Below are 21,474 nucleotides of genomic sequence, written 5' to 3' on the forward strand. Positions count from 1 at the left end.
CCCAGAACTTGGTTTGTATAACCTTCGACCAGTATATATCCTTTGACCAATATCTCCTTGTTCTTTTAACCCCCACTCACCCCTGGCCCCCTAGTAACCATGATTCTACTCTCTGCTTCCGTGAATTTGACTTTTTAAGATTCCACATATAAGTGAAATCATGCAGTATTTGTCTTTCTGCATCTGGCTTATTTCACATAGCAGTTGTCCTCTAGGTTCATCTGTATTTTCCCAAATGGCAGTATTTCTTGTTTTTGCGGCTGAGTAATATTCCATTGTATGTACATACCACATTGTCTTTTTCCATGCAGCCACCAAAGGACACTTGGGTTGTTTCTATACCTTGGCTATTGTGACTAATGCTGCAACATGGGAGTGCAGGTATCTCTTGAAGATACCACTTTCATTTCCTTTGGGAATATACTCAGAAGTGGGATTGCTGGATCATATGGTAGCTCAATTTTTGATTTTTTGAGGAACTTCTATACTGTTTTGTATAATGGCTGTACTGATTTACCTTCCCACCAACAGTGTAGAAGGGTTCATTTCTCTCCACACCTTCACTACCACCCTTTGTTGTCTCTTACCTTTTGATAACAGCCATTCTACCAGGGGGGAGGTGATACCTCATTGCGGTTTTGATTTGCTTTTCTCTGATTGTTGTAGCTGTTGAGCCTCTTTTCCTATGCTTCTTGGCCATTTGTATGTCTTCTTTCTAGAAAGGTCTATTCAGTCTGTGTGGGATGGCACTGGGTATTTCCAGCCCTGAAGGAAAAGTGAAACGCATGAGGATGAGAATTTAGGCTCTTTAGTCACTTTCCACACCTCCCTCTGTCGCCCTCATGTAGATACACACACACACACACACACCCCACACACAGGTCAGGCTGATTCAGGAACCAGCAGAAGCCCCCGGCTCCCCTCTTCCCTGCCATTGCTCAGTGGGCTCTGCTCTGTTCACTTGGCACCTTAATAGTACTACAGTTTCTTTAACTTTATTCTTGCTTTTTTCCACTCTCTCTGCATGCTATAGGCTGAATTTTGTTCCTCTCAAATGTATATGTTGAAGCCCAAATTGCCAGTATCTCAGAACGGGACTGGGCCTTTAACGAGTAATTATGGTTAAATGAGGTCACAAGAGTGGGGCCCTAATCTAACAGTACCCGTGTCCTTATAAGAAGAGAAAGTGACACTCGAGATGCCTGCTCATAGAGAAAAGCCGGTGTGGGGGCACAGGGAGAAGGTTGTCATGTGCACAACAAGGAGAGAGGCCTCAGGAGAAACTAAACCTGCCAGCACCTTGATCTCAGACTCTCCAGCCTCCCGAAGCCTGAGAAAATGCATGCCTGCCGTAGAAGTCACCCGTTCCCGGGTCCTTTGCTACGGCAGCCCTAGCAGGCCAATACACTGGTCTTTCCCACTTCCTCAAATTCCTCTGTATGGTGCCGGCAGCCCTCTCCCCTCCACCTCCCTCCCTTTACTGACAAAGCTGAATGAAAGGTAAATGAAAGAATAAGCTTTGAAGTTAAATGATAAATAGTCTTCTGCCTCTTGTTTTCCTCAGCTACAAAACAAGGGATTTGCTTTTATCTATAACCTGGAGACTCCATGATTCTAAATCACCTCCTGTGAAAGTGCCTCCTTTGAAAATTCCTAAATGACTCCTTCAGAATCTTATCTCCCGTCCTCTTTTAAGACATCTGTTTTAAAGATAAATTAAAACTATTTATTAGTCAAATTGAAGTATTCATATTTCAACAGTAGGTTTTCTCCCTTTCTTTACTTTTGCATTGTAAAATTATTCAAAACAGGCCGGGCGCGGTGGCTCAAGCCTGTAATCCCAGCACTTTGGGAGGCCGAGACGGGCGGATCACGAGGTCAGGAAATCGAGACCATCCTGGCTAACACGGTGAAACCCCGTCTCTACTAAAAAATACAAAAAAAAAAAAAAAAAAAAAAAAAAACTAGCCGGGCGTGGTGGCGGGCGCCTGTAGTCCCAGCTACTTGCGAGGCTGAGGCAGGAGAATGGCGTGAACCCGGGAGGCGGAGCTTGCAGTGAGCCGAGATCGCGCCACTGCACTCTAGCCTGGGTGACAGAGCGAGACTCCGTCTCAAAAAAAAAAAAAAAAAAAAAAAATTATTCAAAACAGAGTGACTCGTGATATTACGAGTTACACTGACTTTTGTTTGTTGCTCTGGGAACCTAAGTCCCATCTATAACATAATTTCTTCAATAAAATGTTTTCTGAGTCCCAAATATTCTATTCAAGAGTGACTCTTTGAAACATACTGCTTGTACATTGGGGACTGTTTAAACACGGTTGAATTGAAAGAAGTCATACATCCTGACACTATTTCTTTGGAAGTAAGCTTTCATTATTATGAGACAAGCTACTTGGCCTAATTATAATAAAAGGAGAAATCAAACAGGTGGCCAGCATTATGGAGCCGTCCCCCAACCCCAGAAAACTGCACAATGAATGGGTTTCTTCATTGTGTTGCAAAGCAAAGGCCTGACTGGAACCAGAAGCAGGCTTAGACCTTCAACAGGCTGAACATTTCTGAAACTTACTTAATAAAGAGTAGAAAATAAATAGGAGATTCAGTACATTAATGACTGAATTGAGGGTCAAAGAAGACTCTGTCTGCTTCCCCGCTGGGTCTTTGCCCCGTGCCAGACTAGTGACTGTGCCAACGGGGCCCACCTCTCTGTGTCTCTGAGCCCCGTCAGGAACCTGCTCAGCTGCCCACAGAGCTGATGCCTTCTCCACCTCCACTTTGTTTCAGCAAATAGTAAACCTGCCTTGTCACGCAGCGTGGGCCTGAGCACTGGCCAGCTGTGTTCTCAATTCTGTGTGTAACTCTTTCCCAATATTTCAATAGAGTGAGAGATCAATACAGAGAAGCAAAAAGTCCTGCTAGTAAAGCAACCAAAGTGTTTGCAACTCACTAGAGCTCAGGCTAAGGAGAAAAACAGAGACCCCAAAGTACCCAACGCCTCCGCACAAATAACACTCTTATTCCATCACCGTCTTCAACTGTTTGAGCTCCCGCTATGTTTAACGCGTCAATTGGAAGCTTTGGTGGTCTATGCAGTTGAATAAATTATGATTGCCCTCCTTGGGGAACTGCCATTCCCTGGAATCACTCCAGAGAAGTGATGAAGTAAATTTCTTACAGCCAAGTTTCTGAGAAACTGCTGACTGTTTGATTGCTACGTGTCTGTGGCGAAAGCACTCCCAGGGACACCTGACCTTGCTCCAATACCTCCCCATGGCCCTGGCACACTGATACCTGGAGCACCAAATGTTTCACCAAGATGATGTCCCTGTGTCCCTTCATCTGCCCCCTAACCATCTTCTCACCAACACACTCCAAGAAAAACTGTGAGGAAAAGTATCTTCCTGTACATTTTTCCTACATGCACAGATTTTTTTGTTTTAAAATAACAATTTCTGTTTCCAGTGGAGTTTGTTTTACATTGTTTCTTGCCAGAATATAAAAGAAAAAAAGGTTCCATTTTGAAGTCTTGTTGGTGATAGTGGGGAAGAAGACAATCAATACCCCATCAACTCCCTCCTCTTCCCCCCATTCCTTGCTCTTCTCCAAAGAATTAGAGGAGCCAGAGATAAAACTTAAATTGGAAACTTGAAAGGAAATTAAACATGATAGCCTTAACTGAAATTACTTTTCAAACCATCTTTCTGAGTAAAGGCAAATGTGGCAAAGTATTAGGATGAATCTAGGTGAAAGTGATGGGTATTCACTCTATTCTTTAACTGTTTTTCATGGATTGAAATTCTGCAAAATAGCAAATGGGAAGGTGATCAGCCCTCCTCATGCCACCCCTCACTTCTCTCATGAATTCTCTCACACAAGTTCTTGTAATTCTTGAAACTGTCATTCATTTAATCCATGAGAACTTGCTCCAGAACTGTTAAGTATTGAATCCATATTCTAATTAACTTTGCCACCGATGGCTGGATAACTTTCAATGAGAAATTGGTTCTTCAAAATGGAGTTGAGGCTACCAAAGATTGTGGGTATACATTATTTTCAATAAAAGTGGGGAGTTTTCATACAGTCATGTGAAAGTGTATGAATATTTTTATTTTTTACTTTTTATTATCATTTTTATTTTTATTTTTTTTTGAGACAAGGTCTTGCTCTGTCACCCAGGCTGGAGTGCAGTGGTATGATCTCGGCTCACTGCAACCTCTGCCTCCCAGGTTCAAGAGATTCTCCTGCCTCAGCCTCTCAAGTGGCTGGGATCACAGGCATGCACCACCACACCTGGCTAATATTTGCATTTTTAGTAGAGACAGGGTTTCGCCTTGTTGGCCAGGCTGGTCTCGAATTCCCGACCTCAGGTGATCCACACGCTTCGGCCTCCCAAAGTGCTGGGATTACAGGCGTGAGTCACCGCGCCCGGCTAGTATTTTTATTTTTAATTAATTAATTTTATTTATTCATTATTTTTTTCATATGTAGCTTTATAGATGAAGAAATGGACTTTGTGGAGTCTGTGAAACCTATGCCTGTATTTAGAAGGTCGGTCCTTAACATATGCGTTAGTTCAGAGGATACAGCCTTTCATGTGCAGATTGGAGCCTGCCTTACAATTTGCTGTGCAACCCTTTAAACAAACATCACCTCTGTTTCACCAAATATCAGTTTCTAACTAAAATGAGGGCTTAGACTAGAGGACTTTAAATAGCTGTGAACAGTCTGTGAAGCATCAGTGCTGCTGTCTTGACCTCATTTCATAGGCCGGACCCTCTATGTTGGTATCAACGAAGGTGGTGTGGAGATGATGCTGGTGAAAAGCTGTATTCCATTATCCACTTATAAAACCAAGGCTAAAACCTTAAGCCCATTGCCTCAAAAATGTATAACACTGAGCCTAAGAGAAACGACATGAGATTACACAATTAACTCCAAGCGGTTGGTGAGATGAAGAGACACTGTCCTACGTGAAGGTGAGCACAGCGTAATGTTGTATTTGATAATACTGTGGCTCTTCACGGGCTCTCAGCTAGAGTCCTCGGCCTCCTTCCTGACCTTCCTAGGCCTGGCAGCTACAGTGCCCCGCCCTCTGACCAAGTGACCCTCCCAAACAGTGGGGATTTAGAGACAGAAGTGACATCATGGATTTTGTTTACTGTGGTGTATCTTTTCAATGACCTGAGTCAAGACAGTCTGTCACCTGGACTTGCCACAAAGGGAAGAGTGCTGGCTCTGGAGTTGGAGCAACCTGGATTCCAATACTCCCAGCCCTTGCACCTGTCAGCATTGTGACCTTGAGCCAGTGACTTAACCTTTCTGGAGTTCTGCCTTTCTCTTCTGTAATATAGAGGTAATAGTAACACAAACCTCAAAGGACTCCTGAGGATATGATGGGATGATGCATGACATGTGGAGTAGTGACCTGGCCCTGGCCCATGGGAATCTGAATAGATTTAACCATGAACATCTCTCCTCCTAGGTCTATTTGATCTTACAATAGGTTATTGTAATGCCTTTTAGGTGCTTTTTAAAATACAAATATCTTTCCTAAATGGAATGGTTTCATCTCCAATAAAGGTATAACTTAATGTTGTCTGAGATAAAGTTATATCTATAGCTTTGTTTATTTATTTATTTTGAGTTGGAGTTTTGCTCTTATTGCCCAGGTTGGAGTGCAGTGGCGTGATCTCAGCTCACTGCAACCTCCACCTCCCGGGTTCAAGCCATTCTCCTGCCTCAGCCTCCCGAGTAGCTGGGATTACAGGCAAGCACCACCACGCCTGGCTAATTTATTTATTTATTTATTTATTTTTAGTAGAGATGGGGCTTCTCCGTGTTGGTCAGGCTGGTCTCGAACTATCGACCTCAGGTGATCCGCCCGCCTCGGCCTCCCAAAGTGTTGGGATTACAGACATGAGCCACTGTGCCTGGCCATCCATGGCATTTTAAATGTATTCTCCTCACATGCTTTTTTCAAAAAAGACAAAATACTTCATATACCAATGCTTGTATACTTTCTTTAAAGTTAATAAAATTATAGTACAAAGTAACCTTTGGGATTGCTATACAACAGGGATTGGCAAACATTTTCTGTAAAGAACTAGACTTTAAATATATCAGGCTTTGTGGCCACATGGTCTCTGTTGCAACTGCTTAGCTCCACAGTGGCACCGCAACAGCAGGCGTGGACAAGAATGAAAACAATGGGCAGGCTGCGTCCCTCCCAATAAAACTTGACTGATGGGTGTGGAAGTCCAAATTTCACATACTTCTCACATGTCAGAAAAGATTCGTATTCTTTTGATTTTTTATCTAACCATTTAAAAATGTAAAAACCATTCTCAACTTTCAGGCTATACAAAAACAGAGGCAGGGAGCCTCTGGTCCATGTGCTATCAGTTGCCAACCCTTGCTCTACAAGAACAAAGACATGGAAAAATGTGGGATGCATTTACGAAGTCATAAAATCTATTAGGAAACCACATTAGAAATTTGGTTTATAACTGTTCACTATAAAATAGATTTTTGTTAATCTTGAACCACATCTAAATGACTTTAATTTTCTTAATATAAAAGATAACCTACTTAAGGGATAAATCTATGGTAATATTAAATAGCAAGATGAAAACTTCTAATAAATTTTATGTAGTATGAGGGAGATTTTTGAGTAAATTATTACATTGAATATTTTTGCAATATTTTGAATATATGAGTATTTTGAATGAATCCTGAATAAAACTGTTGTTGTTTAGCTTGTAAGTGGGTGAATGTTTTAAACACTCTGAATAATTCAAAATTTAAAACACATAGATTCGGCCAGGTGCAGTGACTTGTGCCTGTAATCACAGCACTTTGGGAGACTGAGGTGGGCAGATCCCCTGAGGTTAGGAGTTTGAGACCAGCCTGGCCAACATGGTGAAACCCCGTCTCTACTAAGAATATAAAAATTAGCCAGGCATGGGGGCACATGCCTGTAGTCCCAGCTACTCGGGAGGCTGAGGCATGAGAATTGCTTGAACTGAGGAGGCGGCAGTTACAGTGAGCTGAGATCGCACCACTGCACTCCAGCCTTGGTGACAGGGTGAGACTCTGTCTCTAAATAAATAAATAAATACACATAGATTCATACTTTTATTTCTGAAAGATGAATCATTTCAAAATTATGAAATGTTAGAATACTTTCTTAATATTTGTAAAATAAGCAAAAAGGTAAATATAATTTACATATAAATACTGCACAGAAATATCAATTGACATATAGCTGATAACTCATACTTAAAATATATTATCAAAGCATTGTTGTACACAGCATTTAAACTCTCAGGCCACCTTAGTTTTTTTTCATCTGCAAGTCATTTAGCGATAAAAAGCATTTAAATAAAACATAATGTCAAGCCGTACTTAATACACTCCGCATGTTTCATAACCAAAGCTTTCAAACGGCTATTTCCATCCGGTTTTAACTTTAAAACAGATCACATAAAAGCTACATTTGTTCAGTGATAGTTTGTATTTAACAATAACAGAAAAACTGCCTTTTTTAATCTCTGAAAAAAACTCTTCTCATTAATATGAAATGAAATAAAAATACAGAGAAGATAGTTAAAGCTGGACATAGAGTTTTCAGCAACAATAAGTTAAAATATAAAGGGAAAATATTAAAACCACCTTTAGTGTTTTTGGGAAATCAAAATAATCATTTTTAAAGCTCTGAATTTTGGATATATAAAAAGTTGAAAAGTATTTCCTTTTTATTAAAAGACATAACTAATCATAATCATTTGAAATATCCTTTATGATATATGATCACACCTGAAGAACCCCAACATCTAGTAAAAAAATAATGCAGTTTCACTAGAACGTGAATTTGAACATGTTTCATAATTGTTGGGCAGTTTTATAAAAATAAAGCAGTTTCCTTAGGAAAAAACAATCTGCCAATTAGAATACATATCTTTTCTTTAGAGACGGGGTCTCACTAAGCTGTCCAGGCTAGTCTTGAACTCCTGGGCTCAAGCCATCCTCCTTCTTTGGCCTCTCGAGTAGCTAAGACTACAGGTGCCTGCTACAACACCTGGCTGGAATGTGTATCTTCATTTTGGGGGAAAAAAAAAAAAAAGGTGTTTTCCTCTGAAAATAATAAACTTCAACCCCTGGCTATATGAACATTCATGGACTCATACAGATGAAAACAAATTATCGTGCTCCTAGAAACTAGTTCTTTTCACTAGCACAGTCTGCGACACCATCTGGAAACTGTCACCAAAATATTAAGATTCACAAGCAAGCATTGGTGAACAACATTGGACCTGGTGAATCATTTCTACCACCACTAAATGCATTTATCCAAAGGGACTGTGTGGTGATGGTGTTCTGCAGTCCTGTAATATCATCTAGTGTCCTCTTATTTCAGCCACGTATTCACAAATGCTTGAATTTATATTTAAACTCAATGTCATATAATGGCGGCAAAATGCCCAAGCCTGCCCGGGACTGGTCCAAAGGCGGACATTTATCTTGGCCCTCGACAAGCTCCAGTTCAAAATAAGAAAGCATCAAAACCAAAAATTGCTTGATTTCGTGGATAGCAAACACTCTTCCAGGGCATATTGTAGCTCCTGATCCAAAGGGCATGTAGTAATACTTTAATTTGAGTCCATTACAGTAGAAGGTAGTCTTTGTCTTCCCGTTTTCATCAAGATACCTATCATATTTAAAAATCTGCAATAAAAATACAAAGAAAACAGCCTTTAAGCTAGTTTTAAAGAAATTTATCTCTTTCTCAACCTGGAAGCTCCAAAGAGTAATTTTCTTTTTAAATCTACTCCATTAGTGATTTAGCAAATACTCCACATTGAATCAGAAAGTAACACGCTTAATGAGCTAAGGAGGCCTTCTGACACCTCCTATCGTGCTTGAACGATTAGTTCCTTAGGCAGAGCTAGAGAGAGAAGCGTTTCCAGAAGAAACTGGAAGAATCAATATATTAGCCTCCAATTTCCTGGATTTGGGAGGAGGTGTTTTTAAGAAAAAAAAAAAAAGTGGCAGGTTTATTATCATGACTGCAAACATAATCTAGCAAAGACTGTGTGATGACAAATACCTGGACTAAAAATTAAAAATTCAGACCACTATCTAAATTTTCCAAAATATATGAATATTTAACACGATTAAGGGGACAATCCCTATGACTACAATGATAAAATCAATTCTACCATTCCTCTTTATTTAGATCTAGGTAGCTATCACCTGGATATTGAACTTCAATGAGCAGGCACTTACCAAAGGGTCTGGGTAGATTTCTGGATCTAAGTGCATTAACTGTGGGTAAAGAGCTATGATGTCATCTTTTCGGATGTTGTAGGAACCTTCCTCAAGGTGCAAAGTGAAATCCTCCTTAGCTGTCCGAATGTTGAGGGAGGCACTGGAAAGCCTCAGTGATTCCTTGATTATGCTTTCTAAATATTTTAAAAGCAAAAAAGGTAAAAAATGAAAGAAGGAAGGGAGGAAGGAAGAGAAGAACAAAGCAAGTGTTTGAAGGTCGTATGATATAGAGTCTGAACTACAGACAGCCTGGCAGTGCATAACACAAAGGGACTGGGGGCCGGGCGCGGTGGCTCAAGCCTGTAATCCCAGCACTTTGGGAGGCCGAGACGGGTGGATCACGAGGTCAGGAGATCGAGACCATCCTGGCTAACACGGTGAAACCCCGTCTCTACTAAAAAATACAAAAAAAAAAAAAAACTAGCCGGGCGAGGTGGCGGGCGCCTGTAGTCCCAGCTATTCCGGAGGCTGAGGCAGGAGAATGGCGTGAACCCGGGAGGCGGAGCTTGCAGTGAGCTGAGATTCGGCCACTGTACTCCAGCCTGGGCGACAGAGCGAGACTCCGTCTCAAAAAAAAACAACAACAACAACAAAAAAAAAAACAAAGGGACTGGGTGGTGACAGTGTTCTGTAGTCCTGTAACATGAACAGGGTATGGGAAGCTGATCAGATAAACATTTCCCAAACTTTCTTTCTGTTACCACGATGCTGTTATCAATGATTCAACTATGTCTGAATTTTTTTATTTTTGTTTTTGTTTTTAGCCAGGGTCTCATTCTCTTGCTCAGGCTGCAGTGCAGTGGCATGATCATGGCTCACCACAGCCTCAACCTCCCAGGCTCAAGTGATCCTCTCACCTCAACCTCCCAAGCAGCTGCGACTATAGGCGTCTGCCACCATACCCAGCTAATTTTCTTCTTTTTATTGTTTGTAGAGACAGGGTTTTGCTGTGTTGCCAGGCTGCTCTTGAGCTCCTAGGCTTAAGCGATGCGCCCACCTCAGCCTCCAAAAGTGCTTTGATTACAGGTGTGAGTCACCATGCCCAGCTTGAATGTATTTTTAAATCAGATCCTCTGAGTTAATAATAATCTTTTGATTAAGAGATAATCATCCTGGTCATAATTGGGAAACAAAATTCCATCATTTTATAGGAAAGTAATCATCTAATAAAACTGGAAAAATCAGTAATACATTTTTATATAAATTATTCAAAGTTTATCACTTCTGAGATTTAATATGCTGAGGACTTCTGAGACTGAATATACTGATAACATTGATATATACATATGTTTTTTCTAGGTGTTTACTGCAGCTTCAGTTCAACATTTACAAGAACCTATTTTTATCCATATACTATCTGATGTTGTGTGGCGATCCCTGCTGCCTAGTAAAGGCATAAAGGGACAAAAAGAACCAACCTGAAAATGGCTGAAATATAGAGAGCTCACGAGAGGTCCAGCCTGACCTTTCAGACTTATCCTTTAACTGTCATGTTTTAGGGTGCTCATCACATGATTGTGTATAAAATCCCAGAATGTTAGCATTTTATTTTACAGATAAGAAAAGGAAGGCCCCCAAAAGAGAACTGACATGTCCAAAGTCTCCCAAGTCAGACCCAACAAGGAACCTAAGCTTCTTGCCTCCTTAAATAAAATAACCAAAAAAAGAAAACTTTCTTACTATAAACATATCATATTGTTGGCCAGGTGCAATGGCTCATGCCTGTAATCCCAGCACTTCGGGAGGCCAAGGCAGGCAGATCACTTGAGGTCAGGAGTTCGAGACCAGTCTGGACAACATGGTGAAACCCAGTCTCTACTAAAAATACAAAAATTAGCCAGGGGTGGTGGCGTGCACCTGTAATCCTAGCTACTTGGGAGGCCGAGGCAGGAGAATGGTTTGAACCCAGGAGGCAGAGGTTGTAGTGAGCCAAGATCACACCATTGCACTCCAGCCTGGGCAACAGAACGAGACTTTGTCTTAAAAAAAAATAATAAATTAAATTAAAAATATCATATTGTTAGATTTCTATAAAATATAGAAAAGCAGAACAAAGAAAAATCAAAGAAGCTTCAAATCCATCACTCAATCCATGCAGGTAACTGTGGTTTCTTAGTGGTTCTTTTCTCTCCTTTATTTTATGAAAATGACTAATTTACTTCCATTAACCATCAGATTAGCCGTAAGAGGAATAAGAGAAACATAGTGTGGCAGTGCAGGGTGGTAGCTGAGAGAACAGCATCCCACATAATGATGTATTTGATTCTACCCTGGCTGCAGCTTAACCTCTAGGTGTCAGTTTCCTCACTTGGTACAAATAAATAGTAACAGTCCCAAGTCACAGGATTGTTGTGAGGATTAACCAAGAAAACTCATATGAAATACTTAGCTTAATGCCTAGAATTCAGTAAGTATGTAATTGATATTGGTCATTATTGTTAAAGTAGTAGGACATGGAAAATGAAACGCAACATAACAAGTATACCCACCTAATACTGGCAGGTCATTCAGTTGTGTTTGACTCAAACAAATGGGATTGCCTTCCAAGCTGACTTTTTGACCAGCATTCTCTAATGTTCTTTTCACTTCTTCAGTGGCTGCTTTCATTGCTTCCGGGTTCCTATTAAAAGTTAAGAGAAAAAATGTATGTACAGAAAACAAACTTTTTCCATACTTTGAGATCTGCAAACAAATGGGCCTTTCCCCCTCCTTTTAACTAGATGGTGAAGATATCAGGGGAGAAGAGAAAGGGATAGTCCTGTTTGCGTTTACTACATTTGTAATTGCGTTTTATGTCCTTGGATATTAGTAAGAATCCAGTACTTTGGGAGGCCAAGGCGAGCGGATCATGAGGTCAGGAGTTTGAGACCAGCCTGGCCAACATGGTGAAACCCTGTCTCTACTAAAAATACAAAAATTAGCCAGGCATAGCAGTGGGATCCTGTAATCCCAGCTACTCAGGAGGCTGAGGCAGGAGAATTGCTTGAGCCCGGGAGGTGGAGGTTGCAGTGAGCCCAGATTGCACCACTGCACTCCAGCCTCGGTGACAGAGCAAGACTCCGGCTCAAAAAAAAAAAGAATAATAAAAAAAGGAGGCCTTGCTACCTAAAAGTTAAACTTTGGTCAGGGCTTTTATAAACAAGTATTTCTAATAAGGATTAGACATGGCTAGGGAGCTACATAACAAAACTACAGTAAGTTGAGTCTCAAAATGTTTGACTGATAAGTATTTGTGAAACTATCATAAAATATGGCTACAATTTCCTTTATGATGTTAAATTGATGTTGTATGCCTGCTGTAAATATGTGAGTTTATTCTGGATGTGCTTTCTCAAGTAATAACTTTGGAAGATAGTCAACATTTGTGACAAATTAGTAATAAGTTCTCACATCTGAAATTAAGTTTTAAAATATTTTATAAGACCTAAAGTCATCAGCTATCAATAGAAATCTGGCATTCCCAATCCTATGGAATAGCAATTTTGTGTCGACATGATACTAAATATCCAATTTAATTGGAATAATTCAATAATAGACCATTCTAATTTCAAATTCCCAAAAGATTAACACTTTGGAGAGAAATCATGTTATGTAAAACATATGTTATTACAGTTTTTTTTTTCCTGTTACATACAGTTTTAAAAAGCAAAACCTAGCTAAGTCTCTTATCAATAAAAATTGATTATGATTGATTCATAGCTCTCATACTTGGTCAAAAACAGAAGAACAGCAATTCCTAATTGAGTGAAAATAAACTGTGAATGAACAAATAAATAAGGCATAGTCACTGCCCTGATTAAATCAGTAATCACTTAAATACATTTTTATGGTTATGAAAACTGCATTATGGACTTAAGTTGGTGTCGTGAAGAACAGTATGGGGTTAAGAGTGAGGGCTCTGGACCAGGCAGCCTGAATTGACTCCAACACGAGCACATACAAGCTCTGTGACTTGGGGTGACATCTCTTTCTCTGGGACTGCCTTTGTTTCTATAAAACACTTTTACCAGTCATAGCTGCCTATGTTTTGTGAGGACTGAATGAACTCAAACATGTTAAACACTAACACGCATTAGTGCTACGTTCTTGATTGATGGCACGAGAAAGTACTATAAGGCTTTTTTTCTTAAAGTTAAAATGGTTTAATGTCTACGTTCTACTAAAATAAAATAAAAAAAGAAATGGATATGGTGTTAGTCACCTAATCATTTGAAATAAACTCCAGAAAGTCGCTGGAATGGTGTTTGCTTGCGATGCCCAGAGGACCACGAGATGCGTCTTGGCCTTCTCCAGGTCATCAAAGGTGGACAAAGTGTCATTGAGAAACATGCGCAGTCTGATCAGTTCTGAGACGCTTTCCCTCTTTTGGAGGTTCTCGTGCCTCAAGCTCTCTGCCAGTTTCTCCCGGGCACTGTGCGCGGTCCTGAACATGTGAATGGGGAGGCCTGCTACCAGGGCTGGAAAGACTTTGTCGAACTGCTTGAAGTTGTCAAGATTGTTTAGAATATGTGCTTTCTGTGTGTCTTGCCTTGTAAGATCCCTGCCAAAGATAGTTAAATACCCAGCTTCAAACATCACTCGGTAGCAGAAGGAATACATCCCTTCTGTCACCCAGGCAGCGGTCTTTGAGTTAGAGAAGACTGGAGGTCTCATGATACGTTGGAGGTTTTCCATCATGCTTTCCGTGAGGGAATTCAAGGCATTGCCCTGCAGGGTTTTGATGAAAGTGTTGTTTATGTTTTCAGTGGTATTTCCATCCTTTGGGTCAATGCTTCTGTGCCCAAAAGCCTGACAGCAAATAAAACATGCAGAAAAAGAAATTAAACCTGACCTAGTCATAGTAAATGACTGAAAAACGGATTAGATACTTTCATAGTTCCTTACTTCTTAAAAACAGGAAATTGGCTTTCGCTTGTACAATTTCATAGCACTTTACAAATAAATGGCCAAATTGTACCTTTCCTTTAAAGCCAAGTTCAGTGGCACTCCCCTGGATCACTCAAGTCATCTATGTCTTATCTCTTATGCTACTGCACTTATTTACATCTATTGCACATAAACTTATTGACAATGTTTTAAAATCATTAGTTATCTTTTATATTATTTGTAGATTTCCTTTTCTTTTAGAGATGGGGTCTCACATTGTTGCCCAGGCTGGAGTGAAGTGACACAATTATAGCTCACTGCAGCCTCAAACTCCTGGGCTCAAGCGATCCTCCTGCCTCAGCCTCTCAAGTCGCAGGGACTACAGGTGTGTTCCATTGCGTCCAGCTGTAGATGTTTTTTTTTTTTTTTTTTTTTTTTTTGAGACGGAGTCTCGCTCTGTCTCCCAGGCTGGAGGGCAGTGGCAGGATCTCAGCTCACGGCAAGCTCCGCCTCCTGGGTTCACACCATTCTCCTGCCTCAGCCTCCCGAGTAGCTGGGACTACAGGCGCCCGCCACCTCGCCCGGCTAGTTTTTTGTATTTTTTAGTAGAGACGGGGTTTCACCATGTTAGCCAGGATGGTCTTGATCTTGTGAGCTCGTGATCCGCCCGTCTCTGTAGATGTATTTTAACCAAACTTTAAGCTACTTAGTCACAAAGACCAAAGCTAATATTTATTTGCAGTAAGTAGTTACTAGTTTTTTTTTTCTTAGCAACAGAGCTTCTTTTATTACATCTAAATGATGTTAAAATATCTTGCCAATTCCTTAACAAAATGAAACACTGTGTGGCACAAGTGTGGCAAGACAACTGTTGAATGTTAGGTTTCCATCACTTGCACTCTTTCATAGACACTGCTGATGTGATGAATTTTTCTCTCTCTTATTCATACAGTGCCACCTGTCTCAGTAGAGCATTTAGTGTATATTTCACCCTCATTAACTTGTCAACAAATGACACATTTATACCTATTTTGACTTTCTAAATGATTGTTACTACGAAGCTATGTATAATTTAATTTATTTATGTTTCTAAGAATCTCCACATAAGGATAACTCTCTTCAACACCTTTATCGTAAAATCTAAGTACATCAAAAATTCTAAATAGACCAGCACATAAAAAGGTAGAAGACAAACAGAATGGTATATAAATGTAAAACTGCTTACCTTCGCAGAAGTAGCAAAGTGAAATTTTTTCCAATCAAAGTATTTTCCATGGCACAACACCTTATGGTATGACAAGGGATTTGTGATGAAATGGACATATTTTCCCATTAGTTTGCAGGTAAAAACATGACCATGTTTCCTTTGATTTGCTCTGAGGAACTCAAGAGGATTGGCACCAAATTGCAGCGCACAGCCCAGGTATGGAATCAACCCATTCTCTAGAGGTGGTTCACCCGTTTGCCTGTCAGAAACAAATGTATGATAGACATGGATGATTACATATTTGGGTTTTTACTTACATCAGGTTTAAAAATTCTTCCCGCTGACTTCAAACTTTAAAACCCTATAGTTTATAGATATTTCTTTTGTTGGATGGGCTCCGCTCTTTTACTACGAAAATAGGTTATATTAACCTAGTAACATGATATGTTGGTGGAAAGGATTACTAAATCTATCCATTTATGCATCCATCCATATGTACATTCAACAAGCACCCGTCTACTGTGTGCTCGTCACTTTTCCCTATGATTCAGGCTAAAGGATTTACAAGGCCAACGAGATTCTTGCTGTCAGTGCGGAAACAAAACTACATCTAGTGTTTATAATTTTGCTAAGCATCATTTTTCTAAATATCTCAAAATGTTTCTTTTGATTATTTTCTTTAAAGACATAGATCACTGAATAAGAGAGGATTTCAGAACTGAGATTTTCAAAATCTTCCTAGTTTAGAGATATTATTATTCTGTAAGGATGGTTTCAGAGAAGAAGAATCTCATGTGAGAAATTACCTTATTATAAAATGAAATTGAGTAAGATAAACACTGACAGAATCATCTATTGTAATTCAGTGCTCCTTTAAAATGTTTCTATTAGAAAATGTAAACTTATTTTCCAACATAAACTTCTGTACCTCTTGATAGAATAATACAGTATAAAGTAATAACTTTTCTTTTCTGAGTTTGAAGATAAGTAGTTTAATTAAAAGTAAAAACTATCAGGCCTGAAAGAAACTGCAAAAGGCAGAAAACACATAGCAATCTACAAAGTTGAAATATGCTCAGGGTGATTTTCTCTTTTTGAGATTGACATAGCAGAGAATATCTACATGCCTCCCCACAATTACTCCTTGAGCCAATTAGAAGTTAAATAAACTATGGTTCTGGATCTGACTGTATTTGTTTTTCTTGCATTCTTGAACCAGTTGTAAATAAATGAAATCAATGTCACATACACTCAGCAGACTTTCCCAATTCACCAGAGTTGATTAACATTGATTTAAAAACAGAAATAGAATGATCAGCTCAGGTCTATGCTATAGTCTAGGCTTAGGCAGAGTCTATATGATGCACAAGAATGAGCTTAAAAGAGAACATTTATTTAATAAGAGTATCTATTGAAGCCATGTGAGAGAAAGCAATCCTTTCCACGTAGATTCCCACTTGCTACTTGTATCCTTACTAATTTGGGCTTCGTCTTTAGATATATATATAAATGTACATGGAGACCTTATAAAATTTCTGTCGGTTATGTTTAACACCAATATACATTTATACATTACCATTGGTATATGCCAATACTAAAAAAGGAAGTTGTCATCATATATTTTGTTAGATATAGTAAAAAAGATATTACTTTAAAAATTCAAATCAAAATTTTCACTAAAAAAATAAGGAAGATAATGCTAATATGTGTAAGTATAGAAAACCAAATTTACTGTATAACAATGAAGGTAAAAAAAAATTAAATGGATGAATTAAAGAGCAATTTAAAGATAAAACATTCCTTACCTTCTCCTTATTCCAAGAATAAGCCATAGACAACAGCATGCTGCTATAGCAATCCCCCAAATCAAAGATATGGTCATCATTTTGCAAATCTAGGCCAAAATCTCTGAGGAAGAAAATCTCTGATTAGAAAGGCAAAGATGTCACTGAAAAGAGACTCAAGCTAGGTTTTTTTATATACATAGTACCCAGATCCATTAACTTGAGCTTGTTGACCAAAGCAAACAATTAGCCATTTGTTCATTCTATTAGAAAAAAAAAAAAGTGGTAACAACTGGCCTTGAACTAAGTCCACAGGTATCAGAAGTGGTTCCAAAGCAATCAGAGACCTGCAATACTTGATAAGTTGAAGGTCTCTCAAATATATGTTGACTTAACATTCGGACCTGGGGACAGCAGCTAATATTACGAGTTTGGTATGTGTAAAAAGAACAAATAAACCTGTTTAAGATGGGCATAGCTAATAAATACGTAAAATATAATAAAGAAAAATAAGAATGAGTTATTCATCAAGCTTATAATTTGGTCTTGTTAACTTTTAAAGAAGAATTAATTTAGGTGCTTTGCCAGAGAGATGCTGATCAAGTTCGGAGGAAAGAGACTGGGAAAAACATTTCTGTTGCTTCGTGTTCAGTGCTTTTATAAAATCATAGATATTTTACCACATATAGTAACATGTTACTTACCTAACATCCTCAAGAGAGTATTCTACATAAGTGCATCCTCTTGATAAATATAGCTTATTGGAAGCATCAAAATTTTATTTATCATTCTTGTAATTAAAATGTTTATCAATTTTTCTAATTATTAAAGTAATAAATTTCATTTCAAGTAAGTTAAGACTAACTAAAACATATCTTGGTGGAAAGTGAACATCTATTAATAATTTACCTACCACGCTACTCCTCTACTCAGAAGTAACCACTATTAACTATTTGGCATATGTTCTTCCAAACTTTATTTCTGTGTACACAAAAATATTAGTTGAACATTTATTACATGCCAAGAACTCTTCAAAAGTATTCTAGTTACAGGCGTTAACAAGATAGGCAGGTTTCCTAATCTAATGGAGACTCTATTCCAATGGAGAAAGGAGTAATAAAATACATGTTATGAAAAAAAAAAAACATGGTATAGAAAGCTAGGGGGGAATGAGGACAACTTTAGATATGATGATCAGAGATGGGCTCTCTGAAGATGTGACATTTGAGATCTGAATAACAAGAAGAGACTGCTCATGTGAGTATCAGAAGGAAGGATATTCCAGGAAGAGGAAGCAGCAAATGCAATGTCCTGAGTCAAGGATCAATGTGCTGAGTCTAAGAACCAAAAGGAAGGGAGTATCCTACTGAAGCAGAGTGAATGCAAGTTCACAGTTAAGACAAAAGACAAGAAGGTAGGCAAGAGTATTGTGTGTGTGTATATATGTACACATACCCACACAAGTGTATATATATATATATATATATGTACACACAGTATTCTCTCTATATATTTATACATGTGTATATACATATGTATAAATAATTTTGAATATGTGCTTCATCTTCCATTGGATAAATGTACTATAATTTATTTAACTGATTTCCTATTGATGGATATGTGGGTTGTTTCCAGTTTTGGCTATAGACTCCATAGGTTTATTTCATGGGTTTTTTGTTTTTGCCTGTTTAAACAGAGATCACACATTTTGTGTGTGTAATTTATCACCATAATTATTAATATCAATCATTATATGGCAGTACATAGATTTTTCTTAGAATCTAGGTTTTTGGGGGGCTTTGTGCATATTATTTAGACAGATGGATTTTTAAAAACTTAATACATCTTTTAAAAATATCGCTTATAAAAAAGCTGACCTTATACATGGCCAATCACAGCAAGGTATCCCAGTCAGATAAAATGCCAGTCTAAAACCCAAATAATACAGCCCTTTAGAGTCACTTCTCAGACAAATGAAGAACAAGCAAACATACAAAAATGGAAAGGAAGTCAAGCATGGTAGTGTGACATGGTTTGGTTGTGTCCTCATCCAAATCTCATCTTGAATTCTCACGTGTTGTGGGAGGAACCTGGTAGGAGGTGATTGAATTATGGGTGCAGGTCTTTCCTGCGCTGTTGTCATGATAATGAATAAATCTCATGAGATCTTATGGTTTTAAAAAGAGGAGTTTCCCTGCACAAGCTCTTTTCTTGTCTGCTGCCATGTGAGACGTGCCTTTCTCCTTCCACTATGATTGTGAGGCCTCCCAAGCGATGCAGAATTGTAAGTCCAATAAACCTCTTTCTTTCGTAAATTGTCCAGTTTCAGGTATGTCTTTATCAGCAGCATGAAAATGGAATAATACAGTAAACTGGTACCAGTAGAGTGGGGCACTGCTGAAAAGATAACCAAAAATATGGAAGTGACTTTGGAACTGGGTAACAGGCAAAGGGGCTGGAACAGTTTGGAGGGCTCAGAAGAAGACAGGAAAATGTGACCAAGTTTGGAATTCCCTAGAGGCCTGTTGAATGGCTTTGACCAAAATGCTGATAATGATATGGACAATGAAATCTAGGCTGGGGTGGTCTCAGATGGAGATGAGGAACTTTTTGGGAACTAGAGCAAGGGCGACTCTTGTTATGTTTTCATAAAGAGACTGGCAGCATTTTGCCCCTGCCCTAGAGCTTTGTGGAACTTTGAACCTAAAAGAGATGATTTAGGGTATCTGGCAGAAGAAATTTCTAAGCAGCAAAGCATTCAAGAAGTAACTTGGGTGCTGTTGAAGGCATTCAGGTGTGTTGTTGTTGTTGTTGTTGTTGTTTTGAGATGGAGTCTTACTCTGTTGCCAGGGCTGGAGTGCAGTGGTGCGATCTCGACTCACTGCAACCTCTGCCTCCTGGGTTCAAGTGATTCTCCTGCCTCAGTGTCCCGAGTAGCTGGGATTAAAGGCACCCACGACTATGCCCAGCTAACTTTTTGTATTTTTAGTAGAGATGGGGTTTCACCATGTTGGCCAGCCTAGTCTCAAACTCCTGACCTCATGATTCGCCCACTTCAGTCTCCCAAAGTGCTGGGATCATAGGTGTTAGCCACCGCACCTGGCCAGGTATTCAGTTTTATAAGGGAAGCAGAGCATAAAAGTTTGGAAAATTTGTAGCCTGATAATGCGATAGAAAAGAAAATCCCATTTTCTGAGGAGAAATTCAAGCCAGCTGCAGAAATTTGCATAAGTAACAAGGAGCTGAATGTTAATCCCCAAGACCATGGGGAAAATGGCAAAGTAATGGGAGTCTATTGTGGAATGGGCTGGTGAAGTCTTGTCGTGATTAATATGGGGCTTTCATAATCACATTCGAGCCACATTTTCATGAAGCCATAGGGAATGAAACCAGTTATGGCAAATACAAATACAGTTTTGCATTTTAAATACATGCTTTTGAGATTGTAAATGCCTAGCAGGACTAGAGAATAAGAAGCTGTTGACACATTCTAAAAGAATCATAACTTTTACATTCATTTTGAAGTTTTCACATTTTAAAAGCTTCTCATGTATTTTTCTACTTTAATGAAATGACTAACTTGGGCAGGATGGGTATTTTGACCATGTTAAAGATGAGGAAATAGAGGCAAGAAGGTTCAGTGGAAAATGTTACATAGCTTGAATTAGTTCAAATGGTCAATGAAGAGGAAACTGCGATTAAATCTAGATTTGTATGTTGGCTTGGCCATTAAGTATTTACCTTTCAACAAGATGCTTTTCCTCTCCAAGTCTTTGCTTTCTTATCTGTAAAACAGGGATGATTATAGTGCATGACTCATAGATATTAAGATGAAGTAAGACAATGTCTGTAAGACAGACATGTAAGACATGTCTGTTAGCCTAGCACCTGGCACAATGTATGCTCAAAAATGTTTGCTGTAGTTAATAAACTGGCAAATTCAGGATTCAAGCCCAGATTGCTCTGAATTGAAGTGTGATAGTCCACCTTTACAGCACAGTACTGCACAAGAAGTACAGGGGAATCCAAGGCCACCTGATTACAGGTTTAGGAAAGGGTAAACACACAACCAACTGGGTATGAATAAATCATATGCATTTCATTCATTCATTCGTATGAACTTAATATGTACTTTGTGCAAGGCACCTTTTAAGTGCTGGAGATAGAGAGATAAATAAGACAGGCAGTCTCTACCCTCTGGGGACACAGCTAATCAACAGGAGAACAAATATATTGATTTGATTTCTGACAAGAAACCACCATTTTTTACTATCAGAAAAAGTCTGG

At 39.0% G+C, this 21,474-nt stretch overlaps 1 protein-coding gene across 2 annotated transcripts; it reads right to left on the reverse strand.

The window, feature by feature from the left end:
• Positions 1-7,118: 7,118 nt before the first annotated feature.
• On the reverse strand, positions 7,119-20,997 carry CYP7A1 (cytochrome P450 family 7 subfamily A member 1). Of its 2 annotated transcripts, XM_015145392.3 has the most exons (7): positions 20,929-20,997; positions 17,209-17,311; positions 15,422-15,662; positions 13,532-14,118; positions 11,820-11,950; positions 9,289-9,464; positions 7,125-8,727 (listed from the first exon to the last, which is right to left on the reverse strand). In XM_015145392.3, the coding sequence occupies exons 2-7, from the start codon at positions 17,286-17,288 to the stop codon at positions 8,428-8,430; spliced, it is 1,515 nt and encodes a 504-aa protein (XP_015000878.3). In that variant the 5' UTR covers positions 17,289-17,311; positions 20,929-20,997; the 3' UTR covers positions 7,125-8,427.
• Positions 20,998-21,474: the final 477 nt, after the last annotated feature.

The sequence above is a fragment of the Macaca mulatta genome, chromosome 8, assembly GCF_049350105.2.
Source record: "Macaca mulatta isolate MMU2019108-1 chromosome 8, T2T-MMU8v2.0, whole genome shotgun sequence".
NCBI classification, from domain to species: domain Eukaryota; kingdom Metazoa; phylum Chordata; class Mammalia; order Primates; family Cercopithecidae; genus Macaca; species Macaca mulatta.

Excerpts from the sequence above, each read along its gene's own strand:
- CYP7A1 (XM_015145392.3), bottom strand. The coding sequence starts at position 17,288 with ATGATGACCATATCTTTGATTTGGGGGATTGCTATAGCAGCATGCTGT. Across the intron at positions 11,951-13,531 it reads AGTTTATTTCAAATGATTAG|GAACCCGGAAGCAATGAAAG; the intron begins GTGACTAACACC and ends AACTTTTAATAG. Across the intron at positions 9,465-11,819 it reads GAATGACCTGCCAGTATTAG|AAAGCATAATCAAGGAATCA; the intron begins GTGGGTATACTT and ends TAAAATATTTAG.